Source organism: Tyto alba, unplaced genomic scaffold (assembly GCF_018691265.1).
Source record: "Tyto alba isolate M040663 unplaced genomic scaffold, T.alba_DEE_v4.0 Super-Scaffold_7, whole genome shotgun sequence".
NCBI lineage: Eukaryota > Metazoa > Chordata > Aves > Strigiformes > Tytonidae > Tyto > Tyto alba.
The window spans coordinates 3452775-3472531 of record NW_024881328.1 but is presented as its reverse complement, the minus strand read 5'-3'; the positions used below and the strand labels follow the sequence as shown (position 1 = coordinate 3472531).

Sequence of the window (19757 nt, the reverse complement as noted above, 5' to 3'; positions counted from 1 at the left end):
CAACCTCTGTAAGAAAGATGAACTTGGAAAGGCCTACTGTTGTGATGAGGTAGTGAAATGAAAAGAGAAATGAAAATGAAAACACAAAAAACCCCCTGGACTGTTGTCTGTGTGGAATGGAGACAGAAGCTAAACTAGATGATTCTCCATAAGTATATTGGAGAGTTGAAGTAAGGGAAGGGTAAAGAAGGGTTTCAAGCTCAGTTGAGCCTGTGAACCTTTAAAGGCTTGAATTTTTCAATACTGGATCCTGCCTTCTCCCCACCATGTTATTCTCTTCACTTGCATGTCCAAGGTAATCCCTCTCTCTGTTTACACAAATCTGGAACCTGTCTTTCGTACTGTTTAGCTGCCATCTGGGCAAGGGCAGCTGTGGCTTGTCTGGATCTGCTGATCAGTGTATGTGGAGAATATAGATTGTTCAGTGCAGTCTGTAGAGAGGGAGGAAGTAAGCTGTCAAGATAGTGTTTATTTGAAGGTAATTTTCTTTTCTTTTTTCGTAGTTAGAATTATTTGTAGCCCCTATTTTACCTTTGGAAAATCTAGCACAATAGGGAAGGCTGTGAAGAAAAGCCAAATGTTATGTCCTGAGCCTCCCTCTACATTAGCTGAATACTTTGAATGGATCTGCAGGCCCTTGCGATGAAAGGAGCCTACACCGAGACTTCTCCTGTCAGCTGTGCAGCAGCGTGTGCGCTGCCGGCGAGGCACTGCAGGGTTCCACTTGCTCTGGGACTCTCAGATCAGATGAGCAGCGATGACAGGTATCTGAGGTCATTGCTGGGAAACTCACTGTCAGGCCTCAAAATAGAAATTCTGCTAGCTGCCACCACCAGCATGATAGTCAGCCTTCAAAACGATTCATATCTTCCCAATCTAGTTTTGATATCTTTAGGCAGTTTGTTTAGGCTTTAGTCTGGGACTATGGCTACTAGGGACATACCTTACTTTTCCAGTTTAATAACGGCACTCTAAGACTGTGAAAATGGTGTTACTCTCGTGTGTGCAAGGGGAGAGCATCCGTAGCTACTTCATGAGCCTTACCTGAGCTTCATCCAGAGATAGTTGTAGATGATAACTACCTAGATAGTCAGGGTACAGCAGAACCCCAGTTTTCAAGTTTTTAATCTCAAAAACCATTTTGACTTTTTGAGCCTTGTTTCTACATTCAAACCTGCATCCAGTGTTGAGGGCCAGTATTCTTGGGGGGAGTGCTGGGAAGGGACCTGTTAGGACAAACATCGTCCCTTTCCTCTGTGCCATGTCCGTTTTTCTTATCCTTTTAAATCCTGGCTGACTTGAAACAGCTTTTGCTTTGAGGTTGGCTACTCTGATTGTTTTCTGTAGTGATTGATTTTCTTGTTTGTGTTTGGGGTTTTGTGCTGGTCAGAGGAGGATAATCTGAATTGGAAACTGTATATTTCTAGCATTAGTGCCTGTTTGGCCCTCATCTACTTTTTTCAGCCTCTGAATGTTGTAGAGTTTAAAATTCTTTGAATATTGAGCCCTGTGTTACTTGTGGTAGATTTTTACCATCTCGTAGTACCTTCTGTGTTGTGTTGAGGAGGGGATGTTTGATGTATGAGGCAAGCGTAGTCCCAAGGCTGTGCTTCACAAAACCAAACAATTTACAGAATCTTTCAAGCTTTTTTATTTTTCCCTACAAAATCATTAGACAGTAGATGAGAAAGTTTTTCTGTTTTGTGCTGCTCACACCTTGCAGTGACAGGAATGGCATGTTTGAACTTGAAAACCTCAGCCTGTGTTTTAGCATGTTTCCTTGAAGTTAAGAAGTGTGAAAAATAGCACTTATCTTAAATGAAAATTTCTAGAGATTCCCAGAGGATGACAATCTTTATTTCGGAGGCAGCCAGCTGATGCTATAGATACCAGTTATGCCATTACTGGCACCTTAATTTCTACCTAGAATATATAGATGTCACCTGACCCCTTTTCTCCATTTTCTGCCATGTGCTTTCCTCTGAAATGATGCTGGAAAACTTGGACGCTAGAGTTCTGGTTTTTTCCCACTTCCGTAAATCCAGTCTTAAATAAGATATTTGGAAGTACAAGGCAGAAGATGCAAGTTCTCTACAAAATCCTACTATGACATTATTAATTTCTTCTAACAATAGGGCAGACTGCTTGGAGGGACTGTAGGGAGGAACACATATTGAAAGTACAGCAGCTTCTGTAATTTCAGCAGCTTTTTCCCTCGAGCAAGAGTTCAGTGAGATTTAGATGCCAGTGTTATGCCTCCTGCAGTGGAGTACTTGTTCTGAGTATTCCATGTATCACAGTTGCCCCCTTAATCCCATTTTCTTTAATCACTCAGAGGGACATGTTACTTTGGATGGTACCGTGGAGTCTCTCAAACTAACACTCAAACTAAGAGGTTGCTCATCTTTACTGTATCCTTTTCCTTGAATTGTGGTCTTAACCTTTAAAGATGCTTTCCATTCATTCTGCCGCCACCATTTCTAAAACCTCAGGTCTCTGAATACTGTAGCTCTTTGTTTAAATTAATAAAAAGTTTAATAGTCTCTCTTAAATATTCTTCTGGAAAGTCATCAGAATGAGTTCACGGTTTTATAGATGCCCAGGTTTCTTCAACGTGGGAAACAACTGAAGCTTCAATTTTGAAAGATCAAGTGGCCACTTTTGGAGAGGGATTCACAGGTAGGGAGTTTCTTATGGCTTGAATGTTCAGCACATTTTAAGGGCATCTATTCTACAGCATCCAAAATCCTAGTTTTTTTCATTTGATTGTATTTAATTTTGTGTTTCAGGTCATGTGTGAATAGTATGTTGTAGTCTGAGGTGGTGTTTCTGTTCAAAAAAATTGCGCAAGTTGCGTGATACTGCAGTCTGCCAAATCTCTCTTACCAGAACTACAATATTGCGGTGCCTTTAAATATTCAATGGAACTTACCTGTAAAATTGAAGTGTTGATGAGATTAAGAATGTCAGAGTGTTTTGGCATTTTGCTTGCACCCTGCAGAGAAATGGCGATCTACTCAAGCCGTTCACAGAGTTCTTCAAGTATGTATTAATGCAGTGTTCCATCTCAGAAAGACTGATGCATTGTGCACTGGCTGTTTAATGTCAGAAAAAAGCTAATGAATGGTCCAACTCCACCTTCCATCGCCACAGCACCAGCCTTTGAGTCTGTGACAAACAGAGAGACAAAATACCATGCATGCTGTTTGATCATTTGTTTCCAAAGTAAAATATATGTATTACCTGATTCTGTTTTAGAAGCTGTCTTCGATCCAGGAGTGATACCTAACAGTTTTTTGACTTGCCTAACTTCAGAAGCAGGTCAATGGTTTTGATATATTGTCTACGCTGAGTAGAATCAGTGTTCATACTCACTATAATTTTTTTAAAATAAAACCAAGACATATAGACATATATATAAAATAGCTGACTTTTTAAAAAAATTATTCTCTGTACTGATATCTGTAAATCCAGAAGACACTTTTCTAGTAGAAAAATGTATGTGTTCTTGTTGCTGTCTGTCTAGCCAGCAAGGAGTTGCAAGGAGTTTCTAATAGTATAGTAGTGGAGTGATTATACTCCCTTTTTTTCTTTTTTTTTAACCCTTCTTTCTCAGTTGTATTTTTTATTTGTAGATGAACTCATTCTCCATTGTTTCCACTATAATTAGGAACCCGTGCTGTTAAGACTTAGTGTAGTGCCATTACGTAGATCAGTCTTCAGTTTTTTAACACCGGCTTCTTCCGCTGGAAAGCTCTTTTTCAAAGTGTTCATCTCAGCTAGAGAATGTAATGCTTCCATGGCAGGCTTATCTGTACAAGGGTTCCATTTTGGGAAGGTGTGAACTGCGGAAAAAAACCCAACCAAACAAACCACGAAATATTTTTGAAGTATATGATGAGATACCTAAGAGAATATAGGTTTCCTGATACTCTGTCTGTTCCCCCCCCCATCATAGTATATTCCTGGAGAATTGAAGTTTAATATAGCTATTGTTATGCAAAAGACTACATTAAAACTTCCAAGTTTACCGTAGGACCCATGTTGAGTTGCAAACTCATTTATTTTTTATTTTCAAATATTATTTTAGGAAAATAACATTAGGTCTGTCTTTACATTTTTAAGATTAACCTTTTAGCCTCTTAAGAGAGAAGTCTCACAGACTTCTGCGCAGAGCTGCAGCACTTTGGTGGCATTTCTCTGTTCTTCAGTGACTTCTTGATTGGTTAACTGCAATTCCGGCTTGGAGGAACATGCTGAAAAAGATAATGATAATGAGAAACTCTAATTTGAAAAGATACGCATCTTCTGTATAAGGCAGTGTGACAACAGCTCAGGTGATTTGTTACTTCACTGTCTTGTTTGTCTTTTTCCTGATTCTTGCATTGCTTAGTTAATTGTTGCTGTTTGGATTTAATGAAAACACTTTGACTTAGTTTCTATGAAGTACAGTCCTTGTTGGACCTGTGAGCATTGAGAACAATGATAATAGGACTAATACTTGTCTAAAAGATCAACAAAATATGTTTTGGGACATATCAGTATGTGTAGGGAGGACAGAATAGGTCCTTTCTGTTGTAACTCAGTTTGCTTTATTAGCTTGAAAATAACCTCTTTATTTTTCCTTTGAGAAGCATTCCCCTGGGTGTTATCAGAAAAAATACAGGATGATACAAACCTGCTTCCTGCTTGCGGAAACATCAAAGCTGCCCCTTTTTAGTATATATTTGTAGTATGTTCTTAGATAGATTTATGGGTCTAGAAAGTGTGTATGAGATCACTGTGGAAACAAATAGGATAACATATATGGACAAAGATACCTGTACAGTAACTGAACTTCTTTCAAGATGCTGTTTCTATTTGTGCTACACTTTCTGCTCTCTTTTGTTCCTCTAGAGCAGTGTGTTACAATTCCAATCTTTTAGTGAATGGGACGTTGTGTCTGTTAAATAACTCACAGTGTCCAGTCCCTGTGGTGCTTCAGGCCATTCTGCTTATTTATAGTTTATTCTAATAAACTATTCCATTCCCTATATGTTTGTGGATCTTGATGCTCACAATGAGTTCAAATTAATCTCAAACATAATACATTTTAAGTAATATTTCTACTGTAAGTATAGGTAGCTGCCAGACTGAACTTCACCCTTTCATTCTTCTATATACTAAGTGTTCTAGGGAACGTCGGGGAAAAAAAAAAAAAAGGTCCTTTTCTATCACATGAGTATTCCTGCATATAAATCCTTACCAATACTGTCATTAGTGCTTATAATAGAATTAAATTCAAGTGCGGTATAATGGACTTGTCTGGGTAGATTGTGCAGCCATAAAATACAGATGCGATTATTCTTTCCAGACTTCAGTGTTCCTGTTTGCATCTCAGAGACATATTAGATGGAAAAGTAGACGGTAGTTCTGTCGAGTGCTGGAAGACGTGCAGAAATAAGTTTTTGAAATTTTATTTTTAGTTCCCTTCTAGTTAAGGACGTGTTAGGTACACACTGGGAGCACCCATCAGAGCAACATATATACATAGTCTGGCTTTCAGAAGACCTGAGGTGGTTTTTTTTTCCATGCTGGTGTCTTAGATCTCAGCACCATCAAACTAATCATTGTAGCCTTTTTACCAGTTTTCATGACTTCAGCTTAAAAATTCTGCTAAATTTCATAAACAATCAAGGAATCATAGATTCACCTTCCCTTTCGTTGTAAGCCTTTGTGTCTTTCTGTGGTGTCACCAACCAAGTATGCTGCAAAATCAGTATTTTGGGATGGGAGTAGGACACAGGCTGGGGGGAGCATGTGTCTGTTTTGAAGCCTTCTCAGGAAATGAGAAGAGTGATCACGGTCACATTTCAGACCTATTAAAAATGTCATGAAACCATTCCTGCATTACAGACCAATACGATTGTGTTGCTCAGTTTCAGGTTTACTAAATAAAGCTAGATGATAAAACTCCCAGAAGTTTCTGTCCCTCTTTTTCCCCTCTGGGTGTAATGTAGTGGTATCTGTAATAGAGAATTCATATTTCATACAGTATCTTTTTCTAGTAATCGCTTTCTAAATTAGGGCTATGTTAGTGTAGTCCATCTTACTAGTGATGCATAGATTGAATTGTTTGCCCCCTTTTTCAATTAAAAAAGCTGGCTAGATTTTTTTCAGACATTCATATAGTCTTCCTGCTTGAAAAAAACAATAGCCAGTCCTTCGAATTCCTACTAAGGTGAGGTTTTCCAGACTGCACATGTGCACTCTAATAAAATTGCTTTCTGTACTGCTAACAATTACAGTATATCCTGTATTAACAGCGGTTCAGAAGTTCACTAGCAAATGTTGGTTTTCTTACTGCAGCTGTTGTGGATGGACACAAATGTATAGTAATACAGCTGTACTGCTGTACATTAACTGCAATATGATAACAGCATATATTAAATGTGATCTGCCTTAACATGCCGAAACGAAACTCTTACTATATACTTGAATATTCTTAGCTTTTTAAATGTGTTTTCCTCTCAGAAGCTTTGAGACTTTAAGTTCAGCCCATAGGATACTCCTGGTGCTTTGCTCATGGCTTCTTTCAACAGCCGCATTTTGTCTTTTGAGATTCAGTAACAGATTTCTCGAGGACCTGACAATTTCATATGAAAACAGTTTGTCAGCACTCAGAATGGTTGTAGGAGTTTCATTATAGACATACTAGGCCTAAACTGGGACCCAAATAATTTTGCTTTTGTTGTAAATGCCAGCTGCCCTTCTTCTCTCAGAGGTTGATTCCTGTGGAGGGGGTGGCAGGGCTGGTTGTAAGCAGATGCTCCCTTTGTGCGGTGGGCGCAGGGCTGCCGCCTTTGTGTGGTTCCCCTGCTCCTCTTCCCTTGCTTCTGCTGTGTTCCTGCTTTTCTACTTTGAAAGATTAAGCCAAGATAGTCCTGGTATGTCCATACATCAGTTTAGTCTGGCCAGACCTACCGCAAATGTCTGCTCAGCCCCTAGAGAAGGTATTATGGTTATTCTCCAGTCAGAGCCAAAGTCACTAAACCAACAGTGCGATAGCTCACCAGGTGGCTAGATTAAACTGTTTCAGAGCATTAATGAATAAGAAAACCTGACTATAGACAAGACATGTATAAAGACAATATTTGTGCAAAGTTAATTTCACTGTAGTTTCAAGAATTTTATCCGATTCAGCTTGTCTATGGTCCTTCAAAGCTAGGCTTGGCAGCAGAAGAAAAGGAATGGCACGTATGAGAGAAATCCAGGACTTCTGCTTTATTGCACTGACAGAACCAAATTGTTCAATCTGTTGCCTCATCTGTTTCTTGCCATAGCTGGGAGTTGTAAAGGTCAGGCCATCGCAGCACAAAGAATATAATAGTTAACATGCTGCATCTCGCAGTGTTACCAGCTGGCTAGCGCATTGCTCCCATTGAACAGCCAGGCTCTTTCCCAAAAAGCGTAAGCAGTATCCTCTGCCTATTTTGGGAATGCGTCAAAGTCAGAAGTTTCTGAAGGTGGTAATGTGGGATGCCCACAGCGGTCAGCGCTGCACTTCAAGAGGGCTGCACCAATTTTCGCTTTGAAATAACTCTCGTCACCCCGAGAGGTGCAACCTTTTTGTTCCTTGTACTGTCGGGTCTGCTTACTGAGAAAAACCACCTTAATGTCAGTTGTGTGTGTTTGAGGAGGTGTTGCGTGATGGAAGCTTCTACCAGTGTACCTGTCACCCTGACCCCCACCTCCTACTGCTGTTGGGTAGCGTGCCTGGGTGACAAAGATTTCATCCCACAAAAGAAGGCAGGGTTATAGCTGCTCTACTTTTCTATAGGAAAAATGAGAAGTATGGCTATGGCTGCAAGGCAATAGCTAGCGTATCAAAATTATTGTGAATATATGTGAATAAAGGAGGTAATGAGTGATACAAATAAATATGTAATGAACTGACTGCTATGGAAGACCTTTTCTCTTTAAATCAGATCTCCAGCGTGATGTCTAATGTACATGTCTCTCTTGAAAATTTCAGATGGGTGCGCAAGCAAAGTAAATGTGCTTTGTCATCCATCCTCCTGACCATTCCTCAATTTAAAGCGAATCCTCTGACTCTCTAGCTCTTCGATCTCCCTCTCTGTTTTCGCATGTTTTTAATACATGTTAAATGATGAAGTTTGCATGAAGATTAATGACACGCTCTTGGCATTATTTGACAAGATAAAACAAAAGTAAAAACCAGTTATTCCTGCCTTCCAGTATTTTTGTTAACAGTTTTGCAACCTGACAGGCCCTTACCTTTGCTAGAAACGAGATTGGTGCTTCATATCACACTAAAACTATGAAATTAGCTCCACTTTGAGGTGCCTCCGTGTATGGATGTTGTCTGGGGTTTGCTGTAGGTTGTCAGTAGGCATTGACGTATCAGTTACACTTGTAATTTAAAAGACAAATTCAGAAGTTCAGAAGCTTTTAAGAATGCTGGGATGACAAAAAAAAAAACAAACCAAAATGCAGTACCAGGATAGGTCAGCTAGTCTGGTAGTCTGTTCTTGGTTCCCCAGCGTGTTTAATAGAGACCGCATCAGTGCTTCGGCCTCCAAACACCACGCGGCTTTTACCGCCCGAAGCGCGCGGGTCAGCCGGCGGGGCTGATCCCACTGCGCGTGGGAGACGCAGCCCTGGGCCTTGGGAGAGCGGAACCGCTCGGTTCTCCAGTTATGGCAAAGATTTAATGTCTTTTGTGTGGCAGCTGACTGACTGGGTGGGACCACAGCAAAAAAAAAACAGCGCTGTCCTTGGAGATTAGGGACCGCTGCCTCACACCTACCGGTCTCAATTCCAGTTGCTCGCTTGGCAAATCAGAATGACATAAAAGATACTATTTTAGCATAGTGTGCTTTGTACTTCAGTGCTTTGTGTTAAGAAGTGACATTGCAGATGAAAGCTAGGGGAAGAGATGTTGGTGGATTAAACCCAAATTTATTAGTTGGGTTTAAGTTTCTAAGATTTGCTAACTGCTTTTTAGGAGTGTGTAGCAAGATGAGAGACAAAAATACCTTTTGGTAAATTCTACTAGATAAAATTTCTTGTTTGGCTAATACCAAAACTAAATCTTTACTGTTCATTATTTTAAATTTTCTGTTATTGCTATTCAGGGAAAAGTACTGCCATAACTTGTTCTTTATTTCTTCACGTTTTGATAAGTTATCCCAGTCAATGTTTGACTTAACAGAAGATCTTTGTTTTATGTTTCAACAGTTACTTGGAATGCTTGTGAACTTATAAAAGTTTTCTTTCCTTAAAAAAAAAAAAAAAGTGAGGGGAGAGGGCATGTTGATGTAAGTGGTGTATGATATTTTAGTACATCCTGAGTTTGACTGTTCACATGTCTCATCCTTCAGAATGACGTTTAATTGAGATTTTCTTTTCATTCCTAAAAGGTGCCATACTTGGCAGATCAGAAACACAAGAGTGTATCTACTACAACGCTAATTGGGAAAAAGACAAAACAAATCGCAGTGGTATTGAACCTTGTTATGGTGATAAAGATAAAAGACGACACTGTTTTGCTACCTGGAAGAATATTTCTGGATCAATTGAAATTGTGAAGCAAGGTTGCTGGCTAGATGACATCAACTGTTACGACAGGTGAGTTTTCCTATAAATTTTAAATTTACTTGTAATTTTAAACTATTTTACCTGTCCACAATTTTTGCATCCTCCCCTCTGCAAACAATACTAGAGACAAATGCTAATACAGTTAGCTACTCTGTGAATAGTTACCTTGGTTTTAGATGCATATAAATGTGCTTTTTTTTTTTTTTCCCCCTCTTGGTTACCTGTATTTGTTGACCCAACTTCATCTAAGTACTTTGCCTTGTTTGCAGAATAACATGTTTTTCCTTCTCTTATTTATGTAATATATATTAAAAAACAGATGCTTAATTTATTTTTTTTAAACCACTAATAACAGATTTTCTCATGACTTGTTGTTGCCAAGCAATGCAAATATAGCTATTGAAACCAGGATGCAAAATTCTATAGTTCACTTTTCCAAAGTCTTTGGAATAGGAAAGTCAGCACTTCGTCTGCTCTTTACTTAAACGTGGAAGTATTTTGCTGATCTATTAAAAAGCTCACCTCAGTGGCAGCTCTAAGAGACATCGAATATTCTAAAATTCCAGTCATTTTTTTTATAACAGATGGTCTAGCAGGTACCTGTGAGCAGTAACAGCAGGACTTGGGGTTTGTTAGATACTGGCTGAGTAAAGGTCATGACTCTTAAGAAATGGTATTCCAGTTCTTTGAAGTATCTTACTAAGTTTTGTTTGACCAAAACGGTTATTGTTTGGAAAAGGAGAGTTAAGAAAATAAATGCATAACAGATCTTAATTAAAATGTATTTAGAAATTATTTGTAGCAATATTTTAGAAAATTTTCCTTTTGTGTTTCTTGAATTAGTGGAAGAAATCATGATAATAATTTTTACCAAATAACGTTTCCGTACACTCTAAGATGTTTTCTCCTTTAATGACAGTTTAAAGCTAAGTTGAACAGTAGTTCTGATTTACCTGTTTCTCAGAGAAATAGCAAAGTATCTGCAAGCTTGTTTGCACAGCATGATCACAATTCAGCTATGCTGGAGGGTGGAGGACAATTTTAAAGAAGTCTGATTTGTTGCTCCTAGTACCTAGTAACTGTAAGTCACTCAGGATGGGAAAGTACTTTTTTTGTTTGTGTCTTTTAATCTGTTCTTAATTGTAGCTTTGCAGGAGTGGGGGGATTTAGAATTCCTGAGCTGAGTTTATTTCTGGAAAATGTTAAACTTTGAGGATGGAGATAGAATTGGGGTCTGTAGCATTGCTACCTCACTAGCTCCAAGTGTATCTTTGAACAGTCAAAAAAAAAAAGATACTAAATTCTTCCTTGAGCAAAGAAAAGAAATTGGAAGAAGGAATAAAATGCGGGAAGGATGGTAAGGACATAGTTGAAAACTGAGTAAAATATTAGCTCTAAGACCTCATTAACTGTAACTTGTCATAAGAATGCATGATGCCGTGTTTGTCTGAAATATCCATTAAACAAAATCTTATCTCTGGAAGTGAAGAGTGGTTTACTAAACAGGGAGTTACAGTATGATGAATTCCAAACAACAAAAGATTAAGAACATTGAAGAATAAATGTTTTATAGAAGTTACAGTGCAGTGTAATTGTAACAGCTGGTTCTAGTAAAATAACCCTAATTTTTTCAAAATGAACCCAAAACTTTTTTGACGATCTTCAGCTGTATTTAAAATCCTGAACTATATCTGCAGGATTTTCAAATTCTTTCTGCTGTCAAGTTGTCTCCTGCATGATGCCTGTTTTTCCTTCCTGACTTGAAGAGTTTCAGCTTATTTGTTGATAGAATTCCTTTCCTGTGGTTAATTAATTGAGTGAAATAAGCCCTGTCCCTGAACATAATGTAGGCAGGGGAGATTGCACAAATTTCATCTTTTTTCCTAAAAATAAAATCACTTGAAAATTCTCCTTCCCACTTCTCTCCAATCCATGCAACTCTGTACTGTGAGTTTATGGTTAAACACTAGCCATTTGATCATTGGTTTGTTCTGTTTAGATCTGAACTGTTCTTCAGTATCCCGTGGATGGTTTTCTTTAACTTTGCCTTAAAAATAGCAAAAAAGTGCTGTTTCAGTTTTAATGATATTTCATTGTAGTGTAAAATAACAAAATTTTAATTTGTTTCTACAGATTTAACTCTTATTTGGGTAGTGTGTTGTTCTGGATGATTTAATGAAGCTCAATTTAAATTTTAAGTATGAGCATATGTTTTCTCTTGAACAAAAAACCCCAATTTACTAATCTTCACTTTTTTTATTATTGTTTTTTATAGGAATGATTGCATAGAGAAGAAAGACAGCCCCGAAGTGTTTTTCTGTTGTTGTGAAGGCAACATGTGTAATGAACGCTTTTTCTATTTCCCAGAAATGGAGGTCACGCAACGTGAGTTAGTCTAACACATTTTTATGAAGGAACTGCTTAGCAGAGTTCAGAAATACTTTAATATTGTGCATGTTCAAGAGATAAGACTTTTCAAAATGTTGTGGTCAGCGTTTCCTGCCGGAAGGTTTCTGATTCCTGGATGATAGAGCTCAGCGTGCATTCACATAAAGAGCCGAGAAAATTGCCAGTTCATTTCTTCAATTTTGAAAGGTCTCTATACTAGAAGTAATTTAAATTGATAAAAGGTACTTCAGCTCTTTTCTAGGGGTGAGAAGGGAGGATAATCTGAAATAATTGGCTGTTTAAAGATACAGACGTTACCGTAAAATCTTACCTTAATTGTATAGTTAAGCTTCTGTAAGTGTCTATAAAACATTGGGCTAAAAGCCATATCATCCTTATATGCATGTACCAGCCTATGAATGCTCCTGTTCTTGCAACAATGCTCTCGCTATTTCTTTAAAGTAATTGGACCTTTGAGTTTCTCTGTAAATTAACACAGTAACCTTTAAAAAGGGGGAAAGAATTTTCCTCCCAGGTTACAAAGAAAATCAGATAACCAGACTTAACAAATAATTGTTTTAAAAAACAATAACGAAAAGGTGATTTGATTATTCTTGCATATCTTCTTCCAGTCAAGGATCTAATCTTTGTTGGAAAATGGAATAATGTTAATAACTGAACTGAAAACAGCAAATGTCTTGTGTACCAAATAGCCCAGGGAAGTTGTTTGTGAAATTAAATAACATAATCTGTGAGATTAAAATAGCCTTTGTTGACCCAAGAGATTATTCTTGTCATTTCTGTCAATGATACCGCTAAGGCAATAACTGACATTCTTCATTGTTCTCATGCAACCTGTTTGGCCCTGGGGGTCAGTGGCTGCCTGGGAAGCAGGGCTGCTCTGGAGCCTTTCTTGAGGTCGTATGGAAGTGTCTTCAGCTAGAGAACTCGTGCTTTCCGCAGGTCAACAGTGCAGAGAAACGTTGGCAGAAAGTTAGATGTGCTGATGTGTAAATCTGGGGATCTCAGTTATTTCTGCGCTTTCCCAAAGTGCTGCCTTTTAAATGTGTCTGTTTATACTGGAATATGCTATTTAATAAAGCATTGTTAGCCTGTTGTGGTGATTGCAAGAATTTTTAGAAAATCAAGATGCTAGATGTTTCAAGCACGGGATAATTTTTGGTTTTTAAAAGCTGTTTTTTTGTTTTTTTCTTCAGCAACTTCCAATCCGGTTACACCTAAGCCACCTCTGTTCAATACCTTGCTTTATTCATTGGTGCCTATAATGGGAATCGCCGTGATTGTACTCTTTTCATTTTGGATGTACAGACATCACAAGCTAGCGTATCCTCCGGTACTCGTTCCAACCCAGGTAAGTGGCTGCATTATGATTTGCATTGTCCGAATGGTAAAACTATTTTCTGAAGAGTAGAGAAGGGGGGGTGCACCTGTCAATTGGCTGAAGTCTTCTGTTACTTTCCTGGTTTAGAGGTGCTGTGCTTGCCATCCACAAAAGCAGAAAATTAAGCTTTACTTAAATAGCCTTATCTCCTTTAATTAATTGGTCTTTGAATGTATGAGTAGCTACTTAATATTTTTACACTTTTGTGTGCTCTGGAGGAGAAAAAAGACTAAACACAAAACTTCAGAAGGCCAAGAGGGCGGTATTGCTGGACAGCTGTGGGAAGTTTATATGCCCACATAGTTCAAAGGACTATTTGTCTGAAAGCTGTGTACAGCTGCACTCAGGTACCCACGGCTGAGCTTTCCGCAATGCCTAGTTTAAAAATGAAGGAGAGCTTCTAATTTGCAATGGCAATTTGCAGTAAATAAGAAAATGGTAACTAGTAGGAGCTTAGCTATTTTTAAAAAAGCACGGAACTAGGATACAGGTATTGGTTAAAGGGACTGTGAAGAAAATTGGTAGTTGAAGCGTAGTTCCAGGGCTTACCTCAGCTTGTGGCCTTCCTGTGATTCCTGTCATCTTTTTCCTCTTACTTGTTTATGTGTTTTGTCTTAAAATGTTTCAGTTTTAGCAGTGTTTGTGTTTTACTTAGAAAATATTATCAGATTGTGGTCTCCAGATTTGAAATGTAAACTGGCTGTGTTGCATCAAAACAGGCCTTTTTTGGCTGCCTGTCCGTAGTTCCTGCTGTTGTCAGGCTCCAGCTGATTCTGTAGGTGTAATTAATATTAATACCAGAATTCCTCTTCAGTTATGTCTGGAGATTTAATTGAGATTAGAAGGCCTTTATGAAAAGAGTTAAGACGGCAAATTCTTTAGGCTGAAGCAGGAAAGATGAACAAAACGTGGTGGTGGAAATGGAGAAAGCAGCGCCTTGCCCGGGGTCCCACAACACTGGGGTTTTGACAGTAGGAATTGAACTTAAGCTTCCTAACTCAGTGCTGTGACCACTCAGAATCCATTGCCTCTCATACAGTGATGATACGATGATGCTATTTATGATTAAATAACATTAAAACACTTGTTATTTTTGGTAGGATTGCATTTAAGACGGATTTACATGTATTTGCTCTGTACTGCCAGCTTCTGTGATATTTTCAGTGTTACTGCTTGACTTCAGGGTGTTCCAGGAAGCAGTATTGCCTCTGGTTGATAAATAAAATTGTTTTGGTTTCAGTTTCATAGTAGTAGATAAGAAAAATTTGGGGGGGAGGAAGTGGGCATATGTTCTTGCCAAATGAAAAGAACATAATTTAGAGGAAAAAAGTATGTTTCCTGTCCTTGCAGAAAGTATTGCAGATCCTCAAACTCCATGCAATCTGTTAGCATAATTACTTCATCCATCTCCATTTTTATGTATTTGGGACTTTACGTCAACCTAGTAGTCTTCACTGTAACATCAAATTCATAACTGCTAGTTGTGTGAATAATTGCAACATGTGACTTCCTTTCTAGATTTAAAAAAATTGAACAAGTAATGGATAAAGTGCTAAAAAAGCAAGCAAATGTTAAATACCTGCGAAATCTCAAGAACTTGAATTTAGATAATCTTCCTCCTTTTTATTGCAGTTCTTTTCCTGCGTGGTTTGTGTTTGGTACAGGAGTGGACACGTCATAATTTTTTAATAAATAGGGTAATAACCTGTTTTGTTAATGCTCAGATTGTATCAGTTGGGATAAGTATATGTTGGTGCTTGAGCTAGTTATTTTGTAATAACATTTTCTTATCTTGTGGTGAATAGGAATTAAGGTTTGATGTGGAAAGTCAGGAAAAGCTACTTCTGCCTGAAAAACTAAATAAAATTATTATGGAAATAGAATGTATAAATATTCTCCCATATGCAGCAGAGCAGTATTTCCCACTTTAAATTTGATTAGAACTGATTTGAACAGGAGGCAGAGGAAGCAGGAAGAGAGGGAAAAGTATTAGTAATTCTATAACCACGAAACAAACATTTAAATATTTATGCAATTATTATATTAAATATTAATATTTTATTTAATAATTAGGGCATGAGTAGAGTTTGTAGGCAAATGGATTCTTTTCTAAATCTTTCTGTAGTGAATGCTGGAATGGGTAGATGTATAGCATTTACTCCCTAGAAAACAGAGATTTCTCTGTATGAGATACAGATAAGGGTTATCTCATTTTACTCGGTTTATTCCTGGAAGGCGATGAGAATACTTCGGTGCGGTCTGCCCTGGTATTAATCTTTCAGTAAAAATTAAAGCATAGATGAGGAATAAGCAAAGGCTAAAAATGAGGAAACACTGAAGAATGAGGGATTTTGGAAGAAATAGGAGAAGGGATAAGCAAGTAAAAAAATCAGAGAGCAAAAGGGAAAGAAATCGTTTGGAATATTTCAAAAAAAAAAGAAAGAAGAAATATGCTCGAATGTAGTGAAATATAGAGGACAAACATCTGCAAAAATGCAAACAATTTTCTTTTGAAAGTAAAATTATTTCATGGTATGTGCACCTATCAGGCAGGCAGTTCCTACAGAAGCTGAGCTCCGTTCACAGCTGTGTGCATTAACCTTATATTCCCTTCGAATCTACAGATAACCGTTTTAAAATTTCATGTAGTAGAACTAATTTATACGTTCGATTTCAGATTGGAAAGCGGGAGATATTTTTATTTGCTCTTTTGCCATGTTTTCGTTCTTTCTTTCAGGTATTTGGGTAGAGAGGCCAAGGGGGGTGCTGGAGGCGGTCACTGCCGAGGCGGCCGTGCTGGTACCCGAGCCCGTGGCAGAGCGCTCCGCTCCCGGTGCAGGGCCTGCCCTTCTCCTGCCGCTCCCTTAACTCTTGGCTTATGTACTTCTTTGTCTCTTGTTGGTGCTGTTAGCTGTACGCCTCACTTCATTGTGTGGGGTGCTATCTAGTTAAAGCTGTCACATTTTATAAAATCTGTCACTCCTTAAATGAGTTATTAAGAAATGTAAGTTTGCTAAATACATATGCGTATATGTAAAATGGTTTGAAATAACGACTTCATTTTCTTATTGATATTTTATTTAATCACCCAGCAAACATATATTCATACGTCTGATCAAATTTACCAAAAAAATGGATTAGTATTTTAAATATTTGAATCCATGTGTTCTTATGTAGAGTTACTCTCACCCGGTTAATTTTCGCTCATGAGCACCAGCTACGCTGAAGAGGAAACACCGCAGTCTTAGCGGACAGAGGTTTTTCACCCTCAAATTAGGTGTAGTTGAGAGATCCCCACAGCATGCTACTAATAGTCCTGGTAGAACTATGAGTGCGGATGGCAAGGAGTTGATATATTGTGCTCATTTATTTTTTACATCTCTTGAGCTTGGGCCAGAGTTGTCAGTCAGTGCTAATTACAACTGTAGTGTTACCACTCTGTCATCTGATAGATAGGACCATAACCTATTTTATGGCATAACTGACACAAGTAACACTTTTGGTTTTTATCAGTTCACAGAGCTGTGGCTTCCAACATTTTACATCCATACTGTGCAAGAAGAGATTAACCTCTTGTACTTTTTTGTAGAGTGCCCAAGTTAGGAATATCTTACTGGATCACAGAGTTGCTTTTTTTGTTTTGTGTTGTTTTTAAAATAAGAGTCATATGTTGAGAGGGTTGAAAAAAAGCTTTACAGATTCACATAATGTCTTCATAACCTATTTTTGTGCTTTCTTCTGAAACGTTTGAAATTACTTGGGTCAAAGATGCTTCATGTTTTTAATCACCAAGCACAAGAAAGCTCCGATCTAGGCCTGTCCAGTGTTACCAGAAATTTTAGAACACGGAATGGACAGATCCTCTGTATTAGGGTGTCCACAAAAGCAAGCTTAGTTGCTAGGAATTACCATTTCTTTCTCTCCTCAGAGAGAAGGATTACATATTTGTAAAATACAACTGCATCTTCTGCTTTTAACCTTCTATATATCCCTTCCTTTAAACTCTTCACCCAGTATTCCCCATATTGAGAGCAATAATCTTTTATGTGCTTCATTTTTGGTTGTGGGGTGTTTTTGGTGGTGTTTTTTTTTTTTTTTTTCACCCCATATGGAAGAACCTTACTGGTCTTATATATATGGAAAACACCCCTTGTTTTCAAAGTCATGTGCTGTGTGAACCAAGAATTAAGAATAATTGAAGCGCATGTATCAAACAGAGAGATTGATCTTATCAGTCTGGTTTCAGAAGGTTTTTTCGAGCATAAAAGGGTACTCTGATTTTGCCTGATGGCAATTTTGGTATGGCTCCCTTCACTACCATACCATGAGAGTCTTTCTTCAGTGTATCTTTTCCTGAAGACACCCAGGTATGACTAGATCTCTGTAGCTATGTCACAGTTTTGATATTTCAGTTTCAGCTCTAAGAATTGAAAACAGTATCCCACAATGTGAGGTGAATAATGGTGAAGGAGAAAAGCAGTGGCAGTGGCAGATGCAAGACATATTCTGAACTACTGACTGCAGGTCTGACTGCGTGTGTAGCAGTGGAAAAACAAATTATATGTTGGAAACTAATAGGAAAAGAACATATAACAAAACAAGCACGGCTCTTTACTGCAGTGTTTAACCTCAGACATCTGGTCTAGGCCACCAGACCTGTGCCAAGGAGTTTGGTGAGTGTGTGTAACTTGAATGGCTTGTTTTCAAAAAAACATAAGAGTAATGAGTAAGGGGAAATTTTTTTATGGTTGGCATTGAAAAAGATTTTAATTTATTGGTTTTATTCTCTAAGTTAACTTTTAGCACATCAAATAATCTACCTGGTACACTTAAAATTTCTGGGATAATCTTTATCCCTTTGCCACACTAGGAAAATCAAAGTTGGCTGCTGAAGAAGAATGAAGAAATTAAATCAAGTGTTCAGGTTTTTTCCATTTTTGTCTTCCAGCCACGTTTTTTTCTTGTTGTTGTTATAAATATTTTAATAGAAACATTATAACACTTGAAAAAATGAAGAATAAGAAAGTGAGGGGTGTTTTTACAAGGACTTATTCCAAATCTAGGAGGAAGATTAATAGCTACTTGAAAAATATATGGAGGAGAAGCCAATGCTTATATGAAATGGGAAAAGAAATTGGTCAACAAATAAAAGCTGGAGCTTAGAAAGAGGAAGAATTAAAAAAAAAATTGAGTTAGAGCTTGTGGCTAGCTAGGAAGGAGTTAAGGTTGGGTCCGTATCAGTGGTTAATGAATGATTAACATATAATGAGTCGCACTGTTGGTATTAAAAAGGCATAGCCGAATGATCTCAAGATTTGGACTGCTAGATGTGTGCATGATTTCACATTCCCTAATATTGCATTTCATATCTTCAGGGCTAATAAGAATTTCTTCTATAATTGAGTCCAATCAGTAGCTGGGACGACATAGGAGAAAGATGTGGTGCTATCCTTTGATTGTAGTACTGTGAGGCACAACCACGATACGGTTGTTTAAAGGGGGGGGAAAAAAAAAATCAAACAAAAAACCCCAAACCAAAGCAAACAAAAAAACCCCAAATAACAAATACAAGGATACTGTGAGAACACAGTAGGGAAGTTAATATCTATACGGAATCCTTAATGTGTGGTAGGTAAATAGCTTGTAACTGTGTCTTTTTTTTTTTTTTTTTTTTTTCTTTTCATGGGCTGTTACAAATAGTTCCTTAATCTTTAACAGAGGGAAGAATTTGTATGACAAATAATTGAAAACCAAGTACATAGTGATGCGTGCTTTTTCATTGCTCAGTATATAGCCACACATCCACAACTTTGGTTCTAAATCTTGATAGCTTTAAAAATTTTTTTTTCGAAGAGTGATGTCCTGAATTTTCAGTTTGCTTTCAGAATGAGATATCTCCATTTAAATAAGCCATAAATGCAGCCACATTTTTTTTAAATCTTCAGGAGGTAGGAAAATACAAATCCAGACTTACCGTATTTTATCCTGACTGGCAGCCTAAAGGGAACTTTATAATTAAAGTACAATTAAAATTAAAAAACAGTTTCAAATATATGTCTATAGTGATCTTCAGGTTACTGTGTGCTTTTGCATTGAGTCAAGCAGAGCACTGTCTTTACAAACTGTATGCTTTCAATACTATATCTTATTCCTGGCTTATTAAAACGTTGGTTTAGTTTTAGGATTAGACTTGTACAGAATGGGTCTGAGAGGCCGGAGCAAGATGATGTGTTTCCCTCTGGTAAGGCTGGATGTGGGCAAAACTTCTTGTTTTACTCTCATAAATGTTGACTCAGCATATACGCCTTTAACACCTGACAAGACACTGGAGGCTTTTACAGCACTATATTTAATTTACCTTGAAGAA

At 37.8% G+C, this 19757-nt stretch overlaps 1 protein-coding gene across 3 annotated transcripts in view; it reads left to right on the top strand.

Moving 5' to 3' along the window:
- ACVR2A (activin A receptor type 2A) overlaps positions 1-19757 on the top strand; it is a 66088-nt gene that overhangs the window by 27533 nt on the left and 18798 nt on the right. For all 3 annotated transcript variants that reach the window (XM_032997448.2, XM_032997447.2, XM_032997449.2), the window contains 3 exons: positions 9423-9630; positions 11876-11985; positions 13206-13360. In XM_032997448.2, coding sequence (XP_032853339.1) covers positions 9423-9630; positions 11876-11985; positions 13206-13360 — 473 coding nt within the window. The remainder of the gene's footprint in view (positions 1-9422; positions 9631-11875; positions 11986-13205; positions 13361-19757) is intronic.